The 20,068-nt window shown below is 36.1% G+C and overlaps 1 protein-coding gene across 1 annotated transcript; it reads left to right on the forward strand.

The window, feature by feature from the left end:
- Nucleotides 1-13: 13 nt before the first annotated feature.
- On the forward strand, nucleotides 14-19,862 carry LOC146448358 (U3 small nucleolar RNA-associated protein 25 homolog). Its single transcript, XM_085102659.1, has 21 exons — nucleotides 14-221; nucleotides 332-386; nucleotides 1,973-2,005; nucleotides 2,128-2,399; nucleotides 3,113-3,369; nucleotides 3,827-3,927; nucleotides 4,449-4,550; nucleotides 4,649-4,706; nucleotides 6,401-6,453; nucleotides 7,369-7,454; nucleotides 7,656-7,724; nucleotides 8,218-8,332; nucleotides 9,535-9,773; nucleotides 10,962-11,058; nucleotides 11,519-11,604; nucleotides 12,264-12,346; nucleotides 13,109-13,185; nucleotides 13,759-13,830; nucleotides 17,666-17,790; nucleotides 17,903-18,001; nucleotides 18,812-19,862. Exons 1-21 carry the CDS (start codon nucleotides 100-102, stop codon nucleotides 19,068-19,070), a joined length of 2,460 nt encoding a protein of 819 aa, XP_084958785.1. The 5' UTR covers nucleotides 14-99; the 3' UTR covers nucleotides 19,071-19,862.
- The last annotated feature ends 206 nt before the right edge of the window (nucleotides 19,863-20,068 follow it).

The following is a 20,068-nucleotide window of genomic DNA, read 5'->3' on the forward strand; positions in this document are numbered from 1 at the left end:
CGATTTATCTCCGGAGCTTACCCGCTCGTCCCAGGATCCACGCTTCGGAGCATCAGGACGAGGTAGGTACAACCCAATCTTTTCTCTTACCATTTCAAGATGGCGAAAGGTCACAGGCATGGTGGACGAAAACAGCAAATGAAAAAGAGCGCAAAAAACATATCTAAAGGCCAAAAACGACATCTTAAAGAGTACGGAGAACAACACCCAGTGGATGAAGAGTAGGTTACTTTTCGTTAAGTGTCTTCTTAGATAACCGCTAAGTTTGCTTACATGTTTCTGAAATGCACGTGAGTTGTGTTTTGATCATAGTTTGCTGCAATTTCTTCAGGTACGAGGTCGGAAAATCACTGAAGAGACCGAGAAAAGAATTTAGCAATACCAAGGTAAAAGACGCATTTCAATCCCCCACAGCTTAATCACGTCCGTGTCTGAAGTCTAATGCCCCATTCACACCAAGGCTTAAACACGTTTAAAAGCTGTTTAGTTAAGGACGGTGCCTACTAATAGCGAAGTATTTTTGCACGGTCTATAACTATGCGGGAAAAGCAGATCTTAGTAGCGGCTATTGAAATCCAAAAAGAAAATTGGGGGTAACCACGCATTTTTAGAGATAACTAAGCAACAATTATTCTAAAAAGCAGCAAAATACAAAGCAATGTATGGCGCTTTTTTTCCAAATTGAAGCTTTATTACCTCTGAAAAATGCATGGTTACCCCCAATTTTCTTTATGGATACCAAAATCATCTGCTAAGTTCTGCTTTCTCCGCACAGTTTTAAACCGCGCAAAAACATCCTTGTATTAGTAGGCACCACCCATAGGAAACTGGAGTATCTAGAGATGCGCAGAACGTATGCGCAGTAACAATAGTAGGCACCGTCCTTAAACTCATTTTAAATTTTTTTCCTTTACGAAAGCTGCTTTCGGATTTTTGTCGACTACAGATTCAGCGCAAATGAAAGCATAAGTTAAAGTTTACTTGAATCCTATCTCAAAGCCAATGGTTCGGCTTTCTGTTGCCAATTTTCATTTTGCTAAACCTGGTTTAATTAAACATGTTTTGTTGGTGTGAATGGAGCTTAAGACTCATGAAAAAAAGAGGCTCATTACTTGAACAGCTGTTTGTATTTTTGGAGAGGATTGCGCACAAAATGTATTATCCTTATGTAAAGCATTTAGCAATAATTTCCGCACAGCCCTGTACGTTAATCATGTATACATTTTGTATAAGAGGGTTAGTATGACAGTGATGCATGTATAATTATGTACGGGGCTGCACGGAAATCTTTCTAAGCACTTGTTATAAGTTTTTTAAAACCAACATTGAGGTGTTTGGAAATCAGATAAAAATGCTCTTTTGAGTGTTTGATGTATAAGCTCCTCAAACCATTAATTACGTTTGATGTAGAAAGAACGCACTCCTAATAATAATTATTAGGAGTGCGTTCTTAATAATTATTATTGTGTTTGGAGTCGAGATTGCATGGGACAATTTATCATCAACGAATGAATGAATGAATGGATCTTGAGATGCGTATCTGGCATCCCCCACAGATTTTGCAGGGGTGGATGACATCATCACCAACTTGACAAAGGAGAGAGCCTGGGATCGAGATAATTGACTGCACTCCCTAACCTTTGATTATTACTAGTAATATTAGTGGAGAAATTTAAAGCAAAAGTTCACCAGAGCTTCTAATAATAATAATAATAATAATAATAATAATAATAATAATAATAATAATAATAATAATAATTAATGCCAATAACACGGGAAGTGCTTGCACAGTCTCCCGAGCCAGAGGCTCATGATAGAGTGATTTTCCAAACCTCCTTCATGGTAGTGATTTCCCTTGTTTTCTCTTTATGAGTTATTAATGAATTTTGAGACATTTTTCTGTCATTTATGACACAAACTCTAATGATTACTGAAGTCCTGTGTTCTATTTTTGTTCTCTTTCAATGCACAGAAGAAAGACGAAAAGTTGCATGAAGTTACCCAGGTGAGAAATATAATGTGTTGGGTTTTAAAGTTTTTCTTTTAAAGTTTTTCACAGGCATAAGAACTCTATAAAACCGTTTAATATACAGCTTAGTTTTATTTTCTGGTTTTGTTTTTTGGTAGAGTCAAGAATCCGACAGTTCAGATAACGAGGGTAATGCTGATCCTTATTTGGAGTTGCTTGGAATGTTTGGAATTGATTCTGGATCGGACATGAACCAGTTGATGAAGAAATGGAAAGATAATGAAAATGGAGAAGGTGAAGAAAATGAAGAGGAGATGGAAGATGATGATGAGCACAAGAGTGAGAAGGAAAGGAATAAAAACAGAAAGCAAGTCAATGGTCATACAACACAAACAGAAGCAGAAAAATCCCAGGTAAATACTGTAGGGAGGTTGAAGAGTCGCATCTGCTCGCTTCCTTTAACCCTTTAAATTTATTCCATCTCTCATGTCCCTCGTTCCAACTTCTTGTCCATTTTCTAAGGATGTTGTATCCCATACTTCCAACTAACTGTTATTGCTCCCAGGCGTCTGTCGAGATGGCTTTCTTTAGCTTCTTTCACCACCTGAGCAAGCTGAAGCAACTGAATAAAAGTGATACCCATGCTTGACTGATTCGTTTTGTTGATGACCACAAGTTCTTTGCTTGACTTGGGTCAGTCTCAAATACAAAAACAATCAGTCAAGCATCAGTTCTTGTTTTGTGTAGCTTACTTGCATAATTTTTAGAGAAAAGTAATAAGCTTTTTCTTGGTTATATTTTAGCATTTTGTTCAAAACCTAAAATTAATAATATTATGTAACTAAGTGTCTTCATGACCAGTCTGTGTGCCAAAACAGAGCTTATCTGGCTTAATTTAGATGTTAAGGCACAAAAGGCACTTCAATACGCTAATGCTACATGTAGTCTTGCAAAAATCCCTCATTTGCTTTTATTTATTTACATGTATGTGCCAGTGATTGATTGGCAATGAAATGTAGGAATTTACAATGATAATTATCATTAATATTGTTGTTAATGTTACAAGGAGTTTGTATATGTAGTAGTTGAACTGATTGTCAACACAAATTATCTGATTTTTTCACGGCAGGATAAAGGAAAAAGCAGCAATAATGCTGATCACAACATGGCTGCCAATGTTTACGGAAAAGAAAATGTTACCCAAGGAAACAGTGATGTTGAAAGTGATGACACTGATGATGATGATGGCAGTGATGCTGATGACAATGACATTGCTGACGAAAATGAAGCTGATGCTGATGATTATAGGAAAGAAAATGAAGCAGTAGAGCAAAGTGATGATGAAAAAATGGATGGCGACAGTGATGATGGTGACGATGTCAAAGATAGACCTTTGGCAGGTATTAAAGTCAGAAGAGTACATTTGGTATTCAACATTTTTGTAGAATGTACAATGTGTAGATACTGTTTCATGGTTTACAGCAGATGTTACTAGATAAGAACACTGTTCATGAGTAACTTTATGAAAGTAACTTAATTAAATTTTCCCTCGATAATACTTTCAAAACTAATTACATTTTGTCAGCCATAGTAACCTTAGAAATTTTCAGGATGGTTTTCCAAAGATAAAGATAGAGGTTTACTGCAGGGTGATTTTCATATACATGTATCATGTAAGCCATATAGCTGCCATGTAAACAAAGCAAGCTACCATGAGTGAAAGCCTTAGCTGTGGTTACTATAATTAATATTCATTGTGCTAGCACTTTAACTGATATTTATAACATTCAACTGTAAGGTGTAAGACAGATTGGGACACTTGAATGTAACAGGATTTTTTTCTATTTCTTCCTACAGGAAATAAAGACCCATTTGTAGTTCACTTTGAACAAGACCTAGATGAAACTGCACAGAAACATCTCAGTGATCTTAACACTTGGCAAAAGAAAACAAGCAAAGTAAGTTATTTCCTCTTAATTATTCTATATCTGGATTGTGTACCCAGACTGAAGGCACAGTAGTGTAGTGGTTACTGCATCAAACATTTGATCAGATGGTCAGAAGATTGGGGGTTTGAGGCCAGGTTGGTCTCTTCCCTGATGTGTTGTTTCCTCAGACAAGAAACTTTGCTCTTCATTGTCTCTCTTCAACCAGGTGTATAAATGGGTACCAGTGACACACTGCTAGGGGTAACCCTGTAATAGACTAACATCCCATCCATGGAGAATTAAGCAATACTCCTAGTCACTTCATTACAGAAAATGGTTTGTGCTCTGGCCATGTTGGGCCACTTTGGCTCAAAGTGCAACTTAACTTTTAGCTGACTAGAATGCCCAACACATCAAAAGTGTATGAACATGTGAACTGAAGCTTTGGTTCTCAGAAATTTTTGGCAGGGTTCTTATTATGTCAAATGAATATAAATTATTAACAATCTATCATCCATCTAACCATCTTTATTTTTTTTTTTCATGTTCAGATTCCGTCACTTGGCAGCATCAATGAAATTTTCCCATCGGTTCAGGCTTTACCCACTGTTTGTGCAAATATGAATGAAGAAGCAACATTTACAGATTTGAAGGTAATGAAATTATCATCAACAAAATGTACAGTGTAGACCAAGGTGCATGTGTGGATATTGCAATATTGTACTTGATAAATTTTGTTTTCTTCTCCCAGATAAAAGCAAGGCTTGTTCAAGGATGGGAAAAAATCAATAAAACTCCTAACCCCCAAGGTCTGTCAGGTTTATTAATTTAGTTTGATCTCTTTTTGTGCTCCACTCACTCTTTATGCTTCAAGCCCCAGTAGTGACCAGTATACTATTTCTCCTTACAATACCACTGTTTGATCAAACATATGGGTTATGAGAATAAAGAAAATGATCAGCAATGGTGAAATGCCTTGTTTAAGGACGGTGCCTACTTTTGCTACTGCACATACGTTCTGCGCATCTCGAGATACTTGTGTTTCCTATAGGTGGTACCTACCAATACAGTGATATTTTTGCGCAGTTTAAAACTATGCAGAGAAAGCAGAATTTACAGTTGTAGCAAGTGCCCTTGGTATCCAAAAAGAAAATTGGGGCAACCATGCATTTTTTAGAGATAATAAAGCTTCAATTTGGAGGAAAGAATGCCATACACTACTTTGTATTTTACTGTGCTTTTTTTAGAATAATTGCTTAATTATCTCTAAAATATGTGAGGTTGCCCCCAATTTTCTGTTTGTATTTCCAATAGCCCTTGCTAAAATCTGCTTTCACCCCATAGTCATAAACCACACAAAAAAAAAACTTGTTAATTAGTAGGCACCATCTTTAAACAAATTCTTTCTTTCAGCTTCCCTCCCTTCTTTGAGCCAAGGTACTTTATGAGTAAAGTGAGAGTCAAATTTAATTCAATTTCAATTTATTATTATTTCCAACAAATATACAAAGACAATTATTAACACAACCCGCATATAGCATTAGCTAATCTTGGCAGGTATTAGTGATAGACAAAAAGTAAGACTACAGTATTGCTACAATATCGGCACTACCTTTCGATGCGCAATGTTATTTTAGAAAACAAAGCAAGAACTCAAGGAATGAATAATTTGAACCACTAATCTTGGTCAGTTATATGATCCAAGATGGCAGGTAGAAATATTTGGAAGACAGTAATAGGAGAGTACATATATGTGGCAGTGTAACAATACATCATACTATTGATTTATCGAAACAGCGAGAGTTTCAATAGCAATGCATTGATCACAATTTCAACTATCACAACTATTGTACATGATAGTTTTCTCAACAAGTGATAGTTTCAGTAGTCATCAAATAATCTCCTGAAGTCCTTTTTCTGTGATTGAAAAATACATTCCTTGTTCCCTGCTGTGAAACCAGGAGAATTAAAAGTTAAAATACAACTTTGTTTCAGTCTATGTTTGTTTGATAGTAGCTTGTTTCAGGGCCTTAGCTGCATTTAAAGGTAAAACAAGTAGTCCCTCTGTGTAACAGTGTACAATCTGACATACAATAACATCACCTACAATGTAATTGTATTGCAATAGTATTGCAGCAATGGTATTTCAACTATCACAACACTTTCGCAACAGACAAAATGATCTCAACAGTCACCCTTACGTGAATATGCAAATGTATTGATAATGGAGACTAAAGGGTTGAAAGGACTTTCTTGAAATAAGGGGTGAGGATTATTCTCAGGTACATAACTACAATCATAGTCCAGTCACTGACAGACGAACAAAGCTTAAATTGCTACTAAACTGTTTTACAGATTTTCTGACTGAATGGTGTTTCGTAAATTTCATATTGTATAGTGTTGGAAAACATAGTATAGTCAAGCATTTTTCTAATGTGTTAAAAACAAACTTTGTTAATTTTATTCTCGATTAACACTGTTTTTTTCTGTTGTCTTTAAACAGGGTTGTTCACTCCACTTCAACGAGATCTTTTTCGCCACATCAACTCATACCAGGCAAGTCCAATGTTCTTCCTGCTTCAAAGGTTTGCTTTTATGTACCTCAGAATAATGAAATGACCTTGGAATTGTTTTTCTTTCCTTGGGATTGGTTTTAGATGTTTATAGGTTTAAGAAGAACAAGGTTGTTCAAGGATGTAAATGTTGTACAAAAATTTTGAACTAAGAGTTGACACCATCCCTGATGAAGACCAGTAGTGTAGCAGTCAAAACAGTTTGATCAACACTTATGCTGTACCTATGTTAGGTTTATCAACAGAGTTTATAACTTAAGGTAAATTGGCAACCATAAAGAGATTCAAGTGCAACGCTTCAAGCATTTGCCCTTTGTCAGAGTGAATCAATGAAGGGATAACACTGGAAACATCAGCACTTGAATCTCTTTACGGTGGCCAATTCACCTTACTGCGCCTTTTAATAACATGCGGACTCTGAAGTTCAAAATTCAATCAACCGTTATGCTTTTCTCTGCTGTCAATCACTGCAGCTGACCTCGTAGAAAACAAAACCTTTGGCTCAACAGGGTCAAAAGGTCATGTTCGTGCGCTGTGATTGGCGGATTTCGATCCACTTTGTCGGTTTCTGTATTTTTCTGGTCAATTGCTTGTTGCCGTAATTATGATTGACGGCAGTAAAACACGCAAATCGTTAGCTGGGGTTGAAGTTCAGAGTCCGTATGTTATTGAAAGGCGCAGTAAGCTATCAACTCTGTTGATAAACCTAACATTCATTTCTACCCCATGCTGATGCAGCACCACAATTTCTTTACAAACTAACCCCCTCATCCATGCTATAAATTTGTGAGGCAAACAATTAATTTGATGTTTCAAGAGAGAATTGCTTTCTAAAGTAGCCATTATTTGATCCATGCAAATTTGCATGCAAATAGTAAGAACTGTCATTCTTTTGCAGGATGTGTTTTACTCCAACCGCACATTTCAGAATGGTGATGAAATAAGAAGTCTCTATTGCCTTCATGCTGTGAATCATGTTTTGAAGTAAAGTGAATTGTTTTCTTACTAATTGAAACCCTTTGTTTGTAAACCCTTGTACTTTAATTTGCAGAAATTACCATGAGTGCTTTTGTCTCACCATATTCCAGAGTTAGAATTAATGGAGGAGTGCAATCAGCTGCTGCTCTAACATACAGCTTCAGGACTGCAATTTGAAGTAAACGTTCTGCTTGTATTGCATTTCAGGACATGTTCAAGAGTAGTGAAGAATACGGTCAGAATTGTTCAGTCTTGGAAAGACAAGAAAGAGATTGGGTAAGTCGGATGTCTACCTGGCTGAAGAAACATGATAAATGCATCAGAAACAAAATTGGTTGATGCCAAACTTCATTAACATGATTTTATACATACATATTGTTGGAAAACTTGAAGAACAGCTTCCCCAAAAACCTGTCGGACGACTGTCGTTAAATGGTTGGTCGGCAAGCGGCCGACATTCGGCCAACAGGCGACTGACAAATGGCTAACAATGGCCAACAAACATTAATGGGCTGTTGATAATTTGTTGGTAAGACAATCGGCTGACAGATTTGCAGCAAAGCTGTTCTTCAATGAACATTACTTCATTGTATAAATCGTTTTATGTTTTTCACAAGCACAGGAATAGAAAGAACAGTTCTTGAGTTCCTGACCTACGCGTATCTCGCCATGAATCATTAAGTTGTAATTTTCTGTAGCTGCAAGGATTCCTCTGCAAGATCACCTGTCTTCCAAAACTTGTTTACGGATTGGAATGTTTTCTTTACAGTGAACTACGTGATCAAGGGTTAACAAGACCAAAGGTTGTGATCTTAGTACCTTTCCGAGATGCAGCGTTAAAGGTGGTTGAAGCCTTGATGCAGCTTATCTGTCCGGGAGATGGGGTAAGGTGCAGATGCCAGACTGCTTGTTAATTATTGTACCTGGCATTGCTATCCAGTACATAGCCCTACATGTTGTCCTTCATTTTGACCTTGCTTCTCAGAGCAAATCAGGTCCAAAAGCAGACCCTTGTGGTACCAGACATACCTAAACCAAGAGTCATCAACTACAGTAGAGTTGATGAGGTTTCAGACTCTAGCTAACATTTGGTTGGGCTAACAAAAGTTGCTGAGACTTAGGCCAAACGCTTGCACAATACTTTGTCACTCTGCTCTTAACAGACCAGGCCTTAATGGAGTACTTACTCCTGTTCCTGTTAATATACACTGTATTACTAGGGTATACCTGCCAACTCTAACGCATTATGCGCGAGTCTCACGCCTGCGGACTAAACACATCGATCTCATGCATCGAGGACAATTTCTCACGCCTGACTCACAAATTCGGACGAGCTGTTCTAATTTCATTTCAGTTCAGATTTGTTATGTATTATATTTCTTTGCTCTTTATAACAATCGCAAAAGCTTTCAAATGTCTACAATCCATTTGAAACGTATTCCTGTGTTCGAAGGTCGGCGGAATATCTTCGGACATTTTTGGCAACGTTCGTAAATCTTCGGAAAATCATCGGAGATCTTCGGAAGTGGCTCGGACTTTTTCGGAAATCCCGGTTATAACAAGACAAAGATCTCACGCATTTGACTCAGAAAAAGTTGGCAGGTATACAAGGGACATGGTCATCACAAATGTACCAGAAGGATAGCTATACCTTGTATTTAGAAAAGGGAATAATAAAGCAAAATTTGTTTGTGAGATTTTTAGATAGAGGTGTCTTGTATTATTATTATACAAGACACCTCTATCTTGAATATCTCACCAACAAATTTTGCTCTAGCCTGAGAGCACAGATGCTGTTTCTGGCTTTTGATTGACCCATACACCACAAAAGAGCAGAAAGTGCACCCGTTTTTCACAGTCTAATAATATTTTACTAGCCTAGCTTGGAAATTTGACTACAGAACAGTACTGGAAGGCAATAAGTTTTCTTTGTCGGCTCTTGACAAAATTGAGGCTATACAGACAACAGACCATCTTTAAAAGCAATTATAGGGATACAAAAGAGACTGATACCAACTTTTTCTGGAAATAGAATGGTGGATCATCGTTCAAATACTATTGACCACTCACTTATTGATCTTTGCAGGGTCAAGTCATGAACAAGAAGCGATTTTACGATGAGTTTAGTGACAAAGAGGAGACTGATAATTCCAAAGACTTAAGACCTGAGGACTTTAAACTGATGTTTGCAGGGAACATAGATGATTGCTTTAGACTGGGGATTTCAGTCAGTAGAAAATCTATGACATTATATGCAAAGTTTTATTCTTCAGACATCATTGTGGCTTCACCTCTTGGACTTAGGACCATCATAGGAAGTCAAGGGTAATGAATTGTTGCTTTAAGAGCTGTGCATGGCTGTGTCACTAACTGAATAATACAACATTTTCATTTATTCACCAGGTTAAAATATTCCATCACATTTATTCCATTGTCCATATACCACACATGACATTCCAATCCTAGCAGTATGCAGGATGTTTGTCCCATGAACCTAGTTTAATGGCCTTAGCTCCCATGAGTCTACTGTAGTTCAGTGGTAGAGCATCCGAACTAGTATTTGGAAGATCATAAGTTCGACTCCTGATAGGAGCACTTGGATTTCCTTTTTCCAAGTATGCCTGTGTTACTCACTGAAGAGTACGTCATTCTCAGCTGTTTAAAATGTTCTGTTTTAGTTAGCTAGCTAAAGCTTCGTATTGTAGGATATTTTCGATGTTCTGTGACTCAATTTCAAACTTAAAAAACTCATGATTATTTGTGGGCTTGAGGGTTGTTTCGTTATGTATTTTATTTGCTGAAACACTTTACCCTACGCCAAGTAACCTCAGGAAACATGTGATGTTTTGCAGTGTCAGTGGTGATGCTGCAAATCATCATTTGCTTTCTAAAGTTAACCACCAAGGTAGATAAATTGAGATTGACAAATTGGTGAGAGAACCTTACAAAATAATTCCAGAGGTTATCCAGAATGGACTAGATTCCCATTTATATGTAGGGTGTGGCATTTCTAGCAACGAAAATGAACCCACAAGTGAAAATGTATTAATTTTTGTAAAACCACTTTGAAGCTAAGATTTTCCACCGAACCTACCCCTTGTGTGCCTTTTATTAATTATTGTTAATGACTTGTGATTTGAGAATGATGTATTATTCAGTAATGACACAGGCAAACTCGGGAAAAGAAATTCCGAGTGCTCCTATCAGGAGTCGAACCTAAGACCTTCTGATTACTAGTTCGGATGCTCTACCACTGAGCTACAGGAGACTTGTGGGAGCTAAGGCCATTAAACTAGGTTCATGGGACAAACATCTACATACTGCTAGGATTGAAATGTCGATGAGTGGCATATGCTCAATGAAAGGAAATGTGATGCAATATTTTAAGCCTGGTGAACAAAATGAGAATGATGTATTATTCAGTTATGACACAGGCAAACTTGGAAAAAGAAATTCTGAGTGCTCCTATCAGGAGTCAAACCTAAGACCTTCCGACTTGTGATTTCTTTGCAGTGAAAAGTCCCACGAGTATGATTTTCTTTCCTCCATTGAAGTCATGATCATGGATCAAACAGACGTCTTTCTCATGCAGAACTGGGAGCATGTTCAGGTATCTGTGACAAAATAGCTAACAACTCTGATATATGTCGTCCATGCTTATAGTGAAAGGAGATAGATTCATAGAAAACAAAAAAAAAAAAAGCAATATAAGTTATAATACTAGTTGGAGGGCTTGGTGCATAACCAACCTATACATGTAGTGCTTTTTTAGATACTGGTAATTACAGCTTTGTTTTTATTCTTCAATTCCCTCAGGAATTGTTGCCCCTGGCCAATAAAAACTCTTTATTATCAGATGTCTGTTTTTATCACAAAATGAAGCACAAAGCAGCAGATAAAACATTGGGGCAAAATTTCCTAAAGAAATTGAGGACCACATGCAGAAATCCTGTGTACCTGAGCTAAAACAACATAAAAGCAATCTAGAATGCACTATAGGTCGGTTATTACTCTGTTAGAACACTCCTGTGATAGAGTTTCAGACCACTATAATTCCTCTTTTCTTGCAGCACATCTTTGAGCACCTTCATCTGCAACCCAAAGATCCCCATGATGTTGACTTCTCTCGTGTTCGAATGTGGTGCCTTAATGGATGGTACATGCTTTTCTTTGTTATTGATAATTTCAAATCCATTTTTTACAAGTTGCACTATGACTCAGGTGTAAACAGCTGTTTTGACAAAGGTTGCCCGAAAAAAGCGTAAAAGCGTGCGCGACAATACCGAAAAGTCGTATGGGAAATACCCAATAAATTTCAATAAATGCTCAGAATCCATAATGCCTCAACCTTACAGCGAAGATTGAGATGGTGGGCATTATGGATTCTGAGCTTTTTTGAAATTTATGGGTATTTCCCAGACTACCTTTCAGCATTTTCGCATACGCTTTTACGCTTTTTTTGGACAATCTTTGTTGAAACAGCTGTAAATAAATTGGTACCAGCAACATACTGCTGGGGGTACCCTATAGACTAGCATCCCATCCAGGGGGGGACGGGGGTGGCAATACTCCTAGTTGCTTCATGCTTCAGAAACCTGGTTAAGCTCCAGCTGTGTGGGGCACTTAGGCCTGTAGTGCAGCTTGATGTTTACTCTTTGTATTTGTAAAATAAAGAGTTGGAAATCTGAGGACCATAGGTTTAATTTTTTGTTTTAAGGCTGTTAAATATAGTGTGATTCATCAAATTGAAACTGATTTATTCTACTCTAAAAATAATAATAATAATAATTTACTTGCTGTGTTTACAAAATTCAGGTCCAAGTATTACAGACAGTCTCTACTATTCAGCAGCTTTGTATCACCAGAAATGAACTCACTTTTTAACAAGCATTGTTACAATATCCTTTTATTTTTATGTATCATAAAAATATATTTTCCACTGGCTGAGTGAAACCAAACAAGCTGCAAATTAAAGTGTTTCTCACACACTTCTGGGATCTGTGACGCAAAGGGATTAAGGGATTAAGTTTACTAAATTATACTGTGTGGGGGGCTTTGTCAGACTGCTTGTAGCACAGTTTACAAGAATTATTAATGAAGTAAAGTAATGAGTTATGAATGCCCCCTTATGTGATTATGAATTTGAGATATTTACTAGGGGTGGTCACTGCAGAGATTTTTTACATCCCTGGTGGTTCTTTTAAGTCCCACAGAGTCAGATTATGTGAAAGTACTGTGTGATATGGGGCCTACGGTTTTTCATCCTTATCCGATAAAGTCTAACCGTTTGCAGATATCAGAGCAAAGGCAGCACTTTCTCCTCAGTTATTTAAAGACCCTGAGTGCTGGTCCAGCCGGGAATTGAACCCTGGCCTACAAGAATCAGAATAAATTAGGCGGTCAGGTGGACTCTACCCTCAATGGTGTCTGAGAAGTAACATTCAGTTTGGTGATAGGAAAGATGGGAGACTGAGATGGGAGACTGGGAATAGTAGGTTTGCCACATCAATACAGGAACGCTAGTCTTGCAACTTCCTACAAATTCATTTTGTCAAGAGTGTGGGATGACTTGTTCCCCTTAGCTAATAGCTGTCAAGAATTTAATTTTTAATCTTTTGCTTCCTTGTTTGTTTGTGGTTGATTTTCTTAACAATACCCATATTTTGCCGGTAAAGTGAAAGCTTGTCCATCTGATGTACCAGGGTCTATTTGCCAAGTTGTTGTGCAAGTGCCTCAGGTAAGCTACAGCTGTACAGTTTGATCAATAAAGTTTCAATTTGCAATAGCACCATGTGTACAGGAAAGTATTGCTCAATACAGCCCTCATTTGAGAGGTCACACTTAAGCATTTCTTCAACATACTCAAAAGTTAGAACCATCTTATACAGCACATAATAAACAGCACCGCAGGAAAGTATTGCTCAAGAGTTTTCATTTGAATGGTCACACTTTAGGATGTCATCCACAGACTCAAAAATTAGAACCATCTTGTACAAGATAACAAACAGCCCCATAGGAAAGTACTGCTCAGTAGCTTTCATTTGAGTGGTCACACTGTGGGATTTCATCCATGGATGGAAGATTGAACCACCTTGCCATGCATAATGAACAGTATATATATGTACCACAGGAAGTGTTGCTTTCATTTGTTGCATATTAAAACTAGATCCACAGACTCACTGCTTTATTCTTACTGGTCTTCTGCTCCCTAGATAATTTAGTGGCCATGCATTCAGTTTCTTTCCATTTTGTTTTTTACTTGCCATTAATTTATTTGTATTGTCATTCTAATCGGTTTTCTTTTTAACAGGCTTTCCATCGCTTTGAATGTTCCACCTTTGCTGAGGCAGCTGATAAAAGATTCAATATCTTCATAAATAAGGTACAAATGGGAGACTTATCTAATTGGGGTTTTACAAAGGTTTGGTTCAGGACCATCATTCACTTGAATGTACAGCAAGTCAATCCAATAATAATAATAATAATAATAATAATAATAATAATAATAATAATAATAATAATAATAATAATGATTAAAATATTCCAAGTAAAATGTTATTTACAGGTTAAAAGTAGCTATTAAAACTTATTTACAATTCTTTTCGATAAAAAAAAAGACTATTTTTAAGCACATTTTTTTCTGGAAGAAAAGGGGAAAAAAATCTCATCGAATTACAACAATATTATTATTATTCATTGATTTTTACCTAAAAAAAAACCATCAAACTATATCATAAAAAAAAGAAATAATAATAATAATAATAATAATAATAATAATAATAATAATAATAATAATAATAATAATAATAATAATAATAATAATAATATATTCCGGTGTACAAAGACCATCATGCAACCTACGCATAATTACTTAAGAGGGCCCAGCTGCCAACACTAAAGAACAGACGCCTGCAAGATGAATGCACCCTTATGTATAAAGTCAAACAAAATTTGTCCAGCCCATATTTATTTAGCAACATTTTTGATACTTATAGATAAACAATAGCCTCTATTTGGCCCGAAAATATGCTCAGATATTTGTCCGCGGACATTATCTGTTCTGAGAAGTGAACAGTTTTCCGAGAGCGAAGCTCGAGGAAAACTGTGAGCTGCCTTGGACCAAAAGCTTGGAGCTGCCTTTCGCTGCCTTGGACCAAAATTATGGGGAAAACTGCCTAAAAATATTAGATCTGCAAAAACTTTGAACAACTTTAAAATCGTTATAAGAAAGTTTGACGTCAGCTCTCTGTTGGACGATGGATGCATGCGTTGTTCTTGCTGCTCATCTATCTAGTTATTGTCAAATAAATAATTTTTTATAATGGTAATTGAACTGAGTGGGCACAATTTGGTCTGAAATCATATGCCTGATTTCAAAATCGAATGAGCGCGGAGCGTGAGTTTGATTTGAAATCACAAGCATGATTTCAGACCAAAATTGCACGACACAAAGTTCAATTACCACTTTATTACACCTATTTTGAAATCAGAGAGTATCATTGTCAATATTAATATTCTATTTTTGTTACTTCATTTCCATTTTGATGGGCTAAAGAAAAGATGCGATTTAGAGCAAAAAATGGTGCAATTTGGGAATAAATTGCACTGCTGAGAGCCAATCAGATTGCAAGGATCACCAGTGATTTCAAAATGGGTGTAATAAAGGTGTTTTAAAATTAATGATAATTAATTATTAGGTTTTCTTAACTTAACTCAATCTCAGTTGAATAGATTTTACTTTATACTTTTTTTAGTCTCCCCAATTAGTAGGGCACTTGTGCTCGGCCATTAAGATTTGAGACTCAAATAAAGTTGTGGTTTGAAAACTGAGAAAATGTTGATTGGTCTGCAAATGATGACTTGAAATGTATCCCACATTTCAAGCACAGTTCATTTCAATGTAACACGGCCCAAAGCAAGTTTATCATTAATAATAATAATAATAATAATAATAATAATAATAATCATAATAATAATCATTATCATAATCATAACTAGTAATAGTAATCACAGATTAAAAGTGCGGTTGACATGCCAAATTTGTATGTTGAAGAGAGGGGACTTGTGTGAGTGAAATCTTCACATGAAAATGAGGCCAGATTCTTGCATCAAAACGAGGTAAATTTGCGCAACAGAGAAATAAAATGGCCACCAACCTCGATTTGTTCCACATGCATTTGCACAGGCAGCCCAAAGTAAACACAAAATTAGACTTGCGGTCTCCTGTTGTCAACCGCGATAATAATAATAATAATAATAATAATAATAATAATATTATTATTATTATTATTATTATACAAATAATCTATCGTATGCATGAGAATGAGAAAAAGCGCCTGTACTCAAGGAGAGTTCTCGACATTGAGCATGGAACATTTACACCTTTGGTCTTCACTACAACCGGCGGAATGGGCAATGAATGCTTGAGATACCATAGTTGATTAGCGGAGCTGATTGCTATCAAGAAAGGGGAGCAATATGCTAAAACCATGTCATGGATCAGGAGCCGAATATCATTTGCACTGTTAAGATCTGCACTCGTCTCTCTTAGAGGCTCTAGGACACTACGAAGAATGCAACGTGACATCAAGAACGCGGACATTGACATTGAAACTGCAGAAGGGGCCATTTGAGAGATGCGTATTTTGTTTATTTATTTATTATTTTTTCTTTTTATCAAGTAGACCGATTTTAAAATGCCGAATTTGATTTTTTTTAAAAAAAACTTCATGACATTTGTTCTTTTTTTCTTTTTCTTTACAAAAACATTGTTGCTTAAAAATATTATCTTTTTTTTTTTTTTTAATCGAAAAGAAATGTGAATAGGTTTTTTAATAGCTCTTTTTTTTATATACTTTTAACTTGTAAATAGCAATTTGTGTGGAATATTTTAATAAATTATTATTATTATTATTATTATATTATACAAATAATAATAATAATTAATAATAAAAATAATTCTTTATTAAAATATTCCACACAAATTGCTATTCACAACTTAAAAGTATATAAAAAAGAGCTATTAAACACCTATTCACATTTCATTTCGATTAAAAAAATATAATATTTTCAAGCAATGATAATAATAATAATAATAATAATAATAATTATATTATAATATTAATTATTATAATATTAATAATCTATCCAGATTTTGAAAATGAGGCTGCTCAAGCCAGGCGTCTTTGAGAGTGCAAAGTTACATAAAAATTTTTTTTTTTTAATTCTTCTCTCTCTTTTCACTCCTTTCTTCTCTCTTTGGCAACATTCTGAACCTTCTCAGTACCACAAAACTTGTTATTTGGTGTCATTTCACAAAACCCACTCCAGTTTTTATCTGCCACCCTTTTAAAAATAACTGGTAGATATGTGTATGATGTTTCGATGAGTCACTATAACACAAGAGGCCATTCAAAAACTCATTAACCTATCAAATGGTTGATAAAACATCACGTGCAGTGGTTTTGTATCCGATAAAACCTCCTCCTTATTAGTATGTGGTGTGTAATGTTTTTCTCCTATGCTAATTTCCAATGTTCACAAAAGCATAATTGTTGTGAACTCTCTTGACACACGCTTTTCCAGGAATGTTTTTGAAGCTGTTCATAAAAACTCACAGCACGTGTTTTATTGGGTCTAAAACGACTCGGCTGCGCCTCATGGTTTTAAATCAGGATAAAACACTGCTGCTCGTGTTTTAAACATTACTTAATTGTCAGCAGTTATTCAAAAGCAAAAAGTGGTCTGCAAAATGACCAAAACCTGGGGCCCACTTCACAAAATTCTCAATAGCCTAGCAGCCCTAAAAAGTATTTTATCAAAAGCCAAAATTTATTTATGCCGGTGCTAAATTTTAGTGCAAACTTACCAAGGCATGTGTCACATGAGGTAATGAAGGCTGACTGTCTGTTCAGTTATGTTGTACATAAAATAGTTTTTAGGCCTGGTAAATTATCAGACTTTCAAGAAACAGGCTTAACCTGTGTTAGGATGCTCCAATAATTATTGTTTCAGTGAAAACAACAGCCTACAGTCTTTGCTCAATTGAGTTAAATGCCTGGCATTTGACTATTATATGGCTATGGAAAGGTCTCTACGGTATTGGGCGGGTTGTTATAGTATTGAATAATTAAATAGCACTAAATTTGTCAGATTGAAACACGACTCAGAACTTGAAAGCTCACTTACATTCATGAATGGTTTTGTTGTTGTTGCAGGTTTTACCAGAATTCAAAGGTTCTCTCATGGGCCATACAGCAATTTTTGTTCCATCATACTTTGACTTTGTACGGCTAAGAAACTATTTCAAGCGAGAGGCCATAGAATGTGCTCAGATATCAGAGTAAGTAATTTATATGACATATTAACTGCTCATTACTCAGGTCAACATGCCAACGATTGTGACATGATGAACTTGTCAGTGAACGTTCATTTTGTATTATTTTTTTCTAAAGGTATTCACAACAGAAGGAAATACAGAGGGCTAGGACTTACTTCCGTCAAGGGAAAAGGCCTTTTCTTTTGTTCACAGAAAGATTTTACTTTTTCTACAGGTAAGCCATTTAGAACATATAATATCCTCATACCTGAAGTTGTTAAAAATGAGTACTCTTAAACTGTGTAACAGTGCCTGCTATATGCCATATACAAATTCTTTTTCAGAGGTTAGTTCTTTTGCAGCAGTTTAATTGCAACTGTTACAGTGGAATTCCTTTGCAGTATCATGACCTAGGTTCTTACACAATCCTTTGTCAACATGAATATTCTCATTACTGAGTTCCATATATTCCTTATAAATTTGTTTAGAACTGGATCATTGTATAATGCAATTCCAGATTTGATTGGCCTAGCGGCCATGGCATAAGAGCCATTGTTAATGGTACTTAGTGGAGGATTTTTATCTTTAGTGATCATAGTCTTTATTCTCATGACCTTTATGTTTGATCAGCTTTTGGTACTGTAAGGAGAAATTAGATACTGGTCGATGTTAGGGCTGAAAGGGTTCAGATCCCTTAAACTCCCACAACATCTTAATAATTTATAGTGATTCTATGGGATCTTGAATACGATGTTCATAGAGATCCCTTCGAGAAAGATATATGGGGTTTGTAGTGCCACGTTGGTGGAGAGTAGAAATGAATGTTTGGTTTATCTATTGGCAAGGGGATTTGCTCTGATGACGGGCTAAATTGGTGACCAATTTACCTTAAGTTATCAACTCTGTTGATAACTTAAGGTAAACTCAACCTTTCAAGAACGATCATGCAAAATCCTATAGGATCTTAAATTGTTTAAAACCTTGACTTCTTATGTGATTTATTTGAAGAGATTTCTTTAATAAATCAGAGAAATTTCTTTTTCAGGTATCGAATCAAAGGAATTAAGAACATCATCTTCTATGAACTTCCACACTACTCTGCATTCTACTCTGATATATTGAACTATATGGACACAAGAAAGAGCCACACAGATTCTCAGATTAATCCTGTGACTTGTACTGTCCTGTACACCAAGTTAAATGCTCTGCGTCTGGCGGGTGTGGTTGGCAGACAGCGATGCAGTCACATGATCTCATCAGACAAGAATGTGCACATGTTTGTTACTGGTGATGATGAGGCGTAAATGCTTACTAAAGGTGGTAGGTCTGTGCTTGTGCGAGTTAAATCATGGATGGTGCAGTGAGTGTTTATTCGTTAAATAATGGACAATAAGCCTGGAATTTTGAGTATGCAACTGTGCAATAATGTGGTCATATCGCCAGAGGTCTGTCAATACCATTATTTGGTTATACGAGTTTACTGGCTCATGGAAAAAAGAAATAGTCAGCTACATAACAGAAGCTTGAGTAGTAATCCAGGGCATGATGGCGTCAAGGCATACACAAGAGGGAAGTTTTGTGTGCCCCAACACACTGGCTCAAAAATTACCAGGAGAACATACCAAATTGATGAGATGAAAGAGAGTTGGCATGGCTTGGTGTTTGGTGGAAAACTGGAATGTGCTGAAAACGTTACTTCAATGCTGCAAATCATGTATTTGATGGTGCTGGGCACCATTGTTGGCAGTACACAAACAAGACAAGGAACTTCTCTCTTGAACCTATTGGTAAACTATCAAATAGTGTTTTGCTACAAACATTGAATGAATGAGAAGTAAAAATATCAACAGTCATTTTCTGTTGATGATTGCATCTTTGAGTGCACTGTAATACCGGGACATGTACATTTTGTAAAATTGTTTTTATTTAATCTTTTGAATCTTGTAATTTATTAGTTCGTGTGGTGTAAAAAAAAAAAAAAAATAGGATGACTGAGATACACATCATATTTGATTTTTTTTTGTTGTTGGATGAGGTGGGAATTTTCATGCTAATTAATGGCTTGCACGGATAGCAATAAAATGCCCAGCACTTGATTGTTTGTTGTATAATAAAAATATACCATTCATACTTTAATATTTCCTTCCAAACTTTCTTTATACTATGACAGCATAAGTGGCAGAGGAACTGTGTAAAAATGTCTATGGCCCCGTACAGTGTGCTTAGTGCCAGAAAAAACAAAGATCTGTTTTTATTTGTAAGAAACCCTGAACATTGAGAGAGAGAGAGAGAGAGACAGAGA

The sequence above is a fragment of the Pavona decussata genome, unplaced genomic scaffold, assembly GCF_977016875.1.
Source record: "Pavona decussata unplaced genomic scaffold, jaPavDecu1.1 SCAFFOLD_978, whole genome shotgun sequence".
Taxonomy (NCBI): Eukaryota; Metazoa; Cnidaria; class Anthozoa; order Scleractinia; family Agariciidae; genus Pavona; species Pavona decussata.

Excerpts from the sequence above, each read along its gene's own strand:
- LOC146448358 (XM_085102659.1), top strand. The coding sequence starts at position 100 with ATGGCGAAAGGTCACAGGCATGGTGGACGAAAACAGCAAATGAAAAAG. Across the intron at positions 6,454-7,368 it reads GCCACATCAACTCATACCAG|GATGTGTTTTACTCCAACCG; the intron begins GCAAGTCCAATG and ends ATTCTTTTGCAG. Across the intron at positions 13,831-17,665 it reads TCAATATCTTCATAAATAAG|GTTTTACCAGAATTCAAAGG; the intron begins GTACAAATGGGA and ends TTGTTGTTGCAG.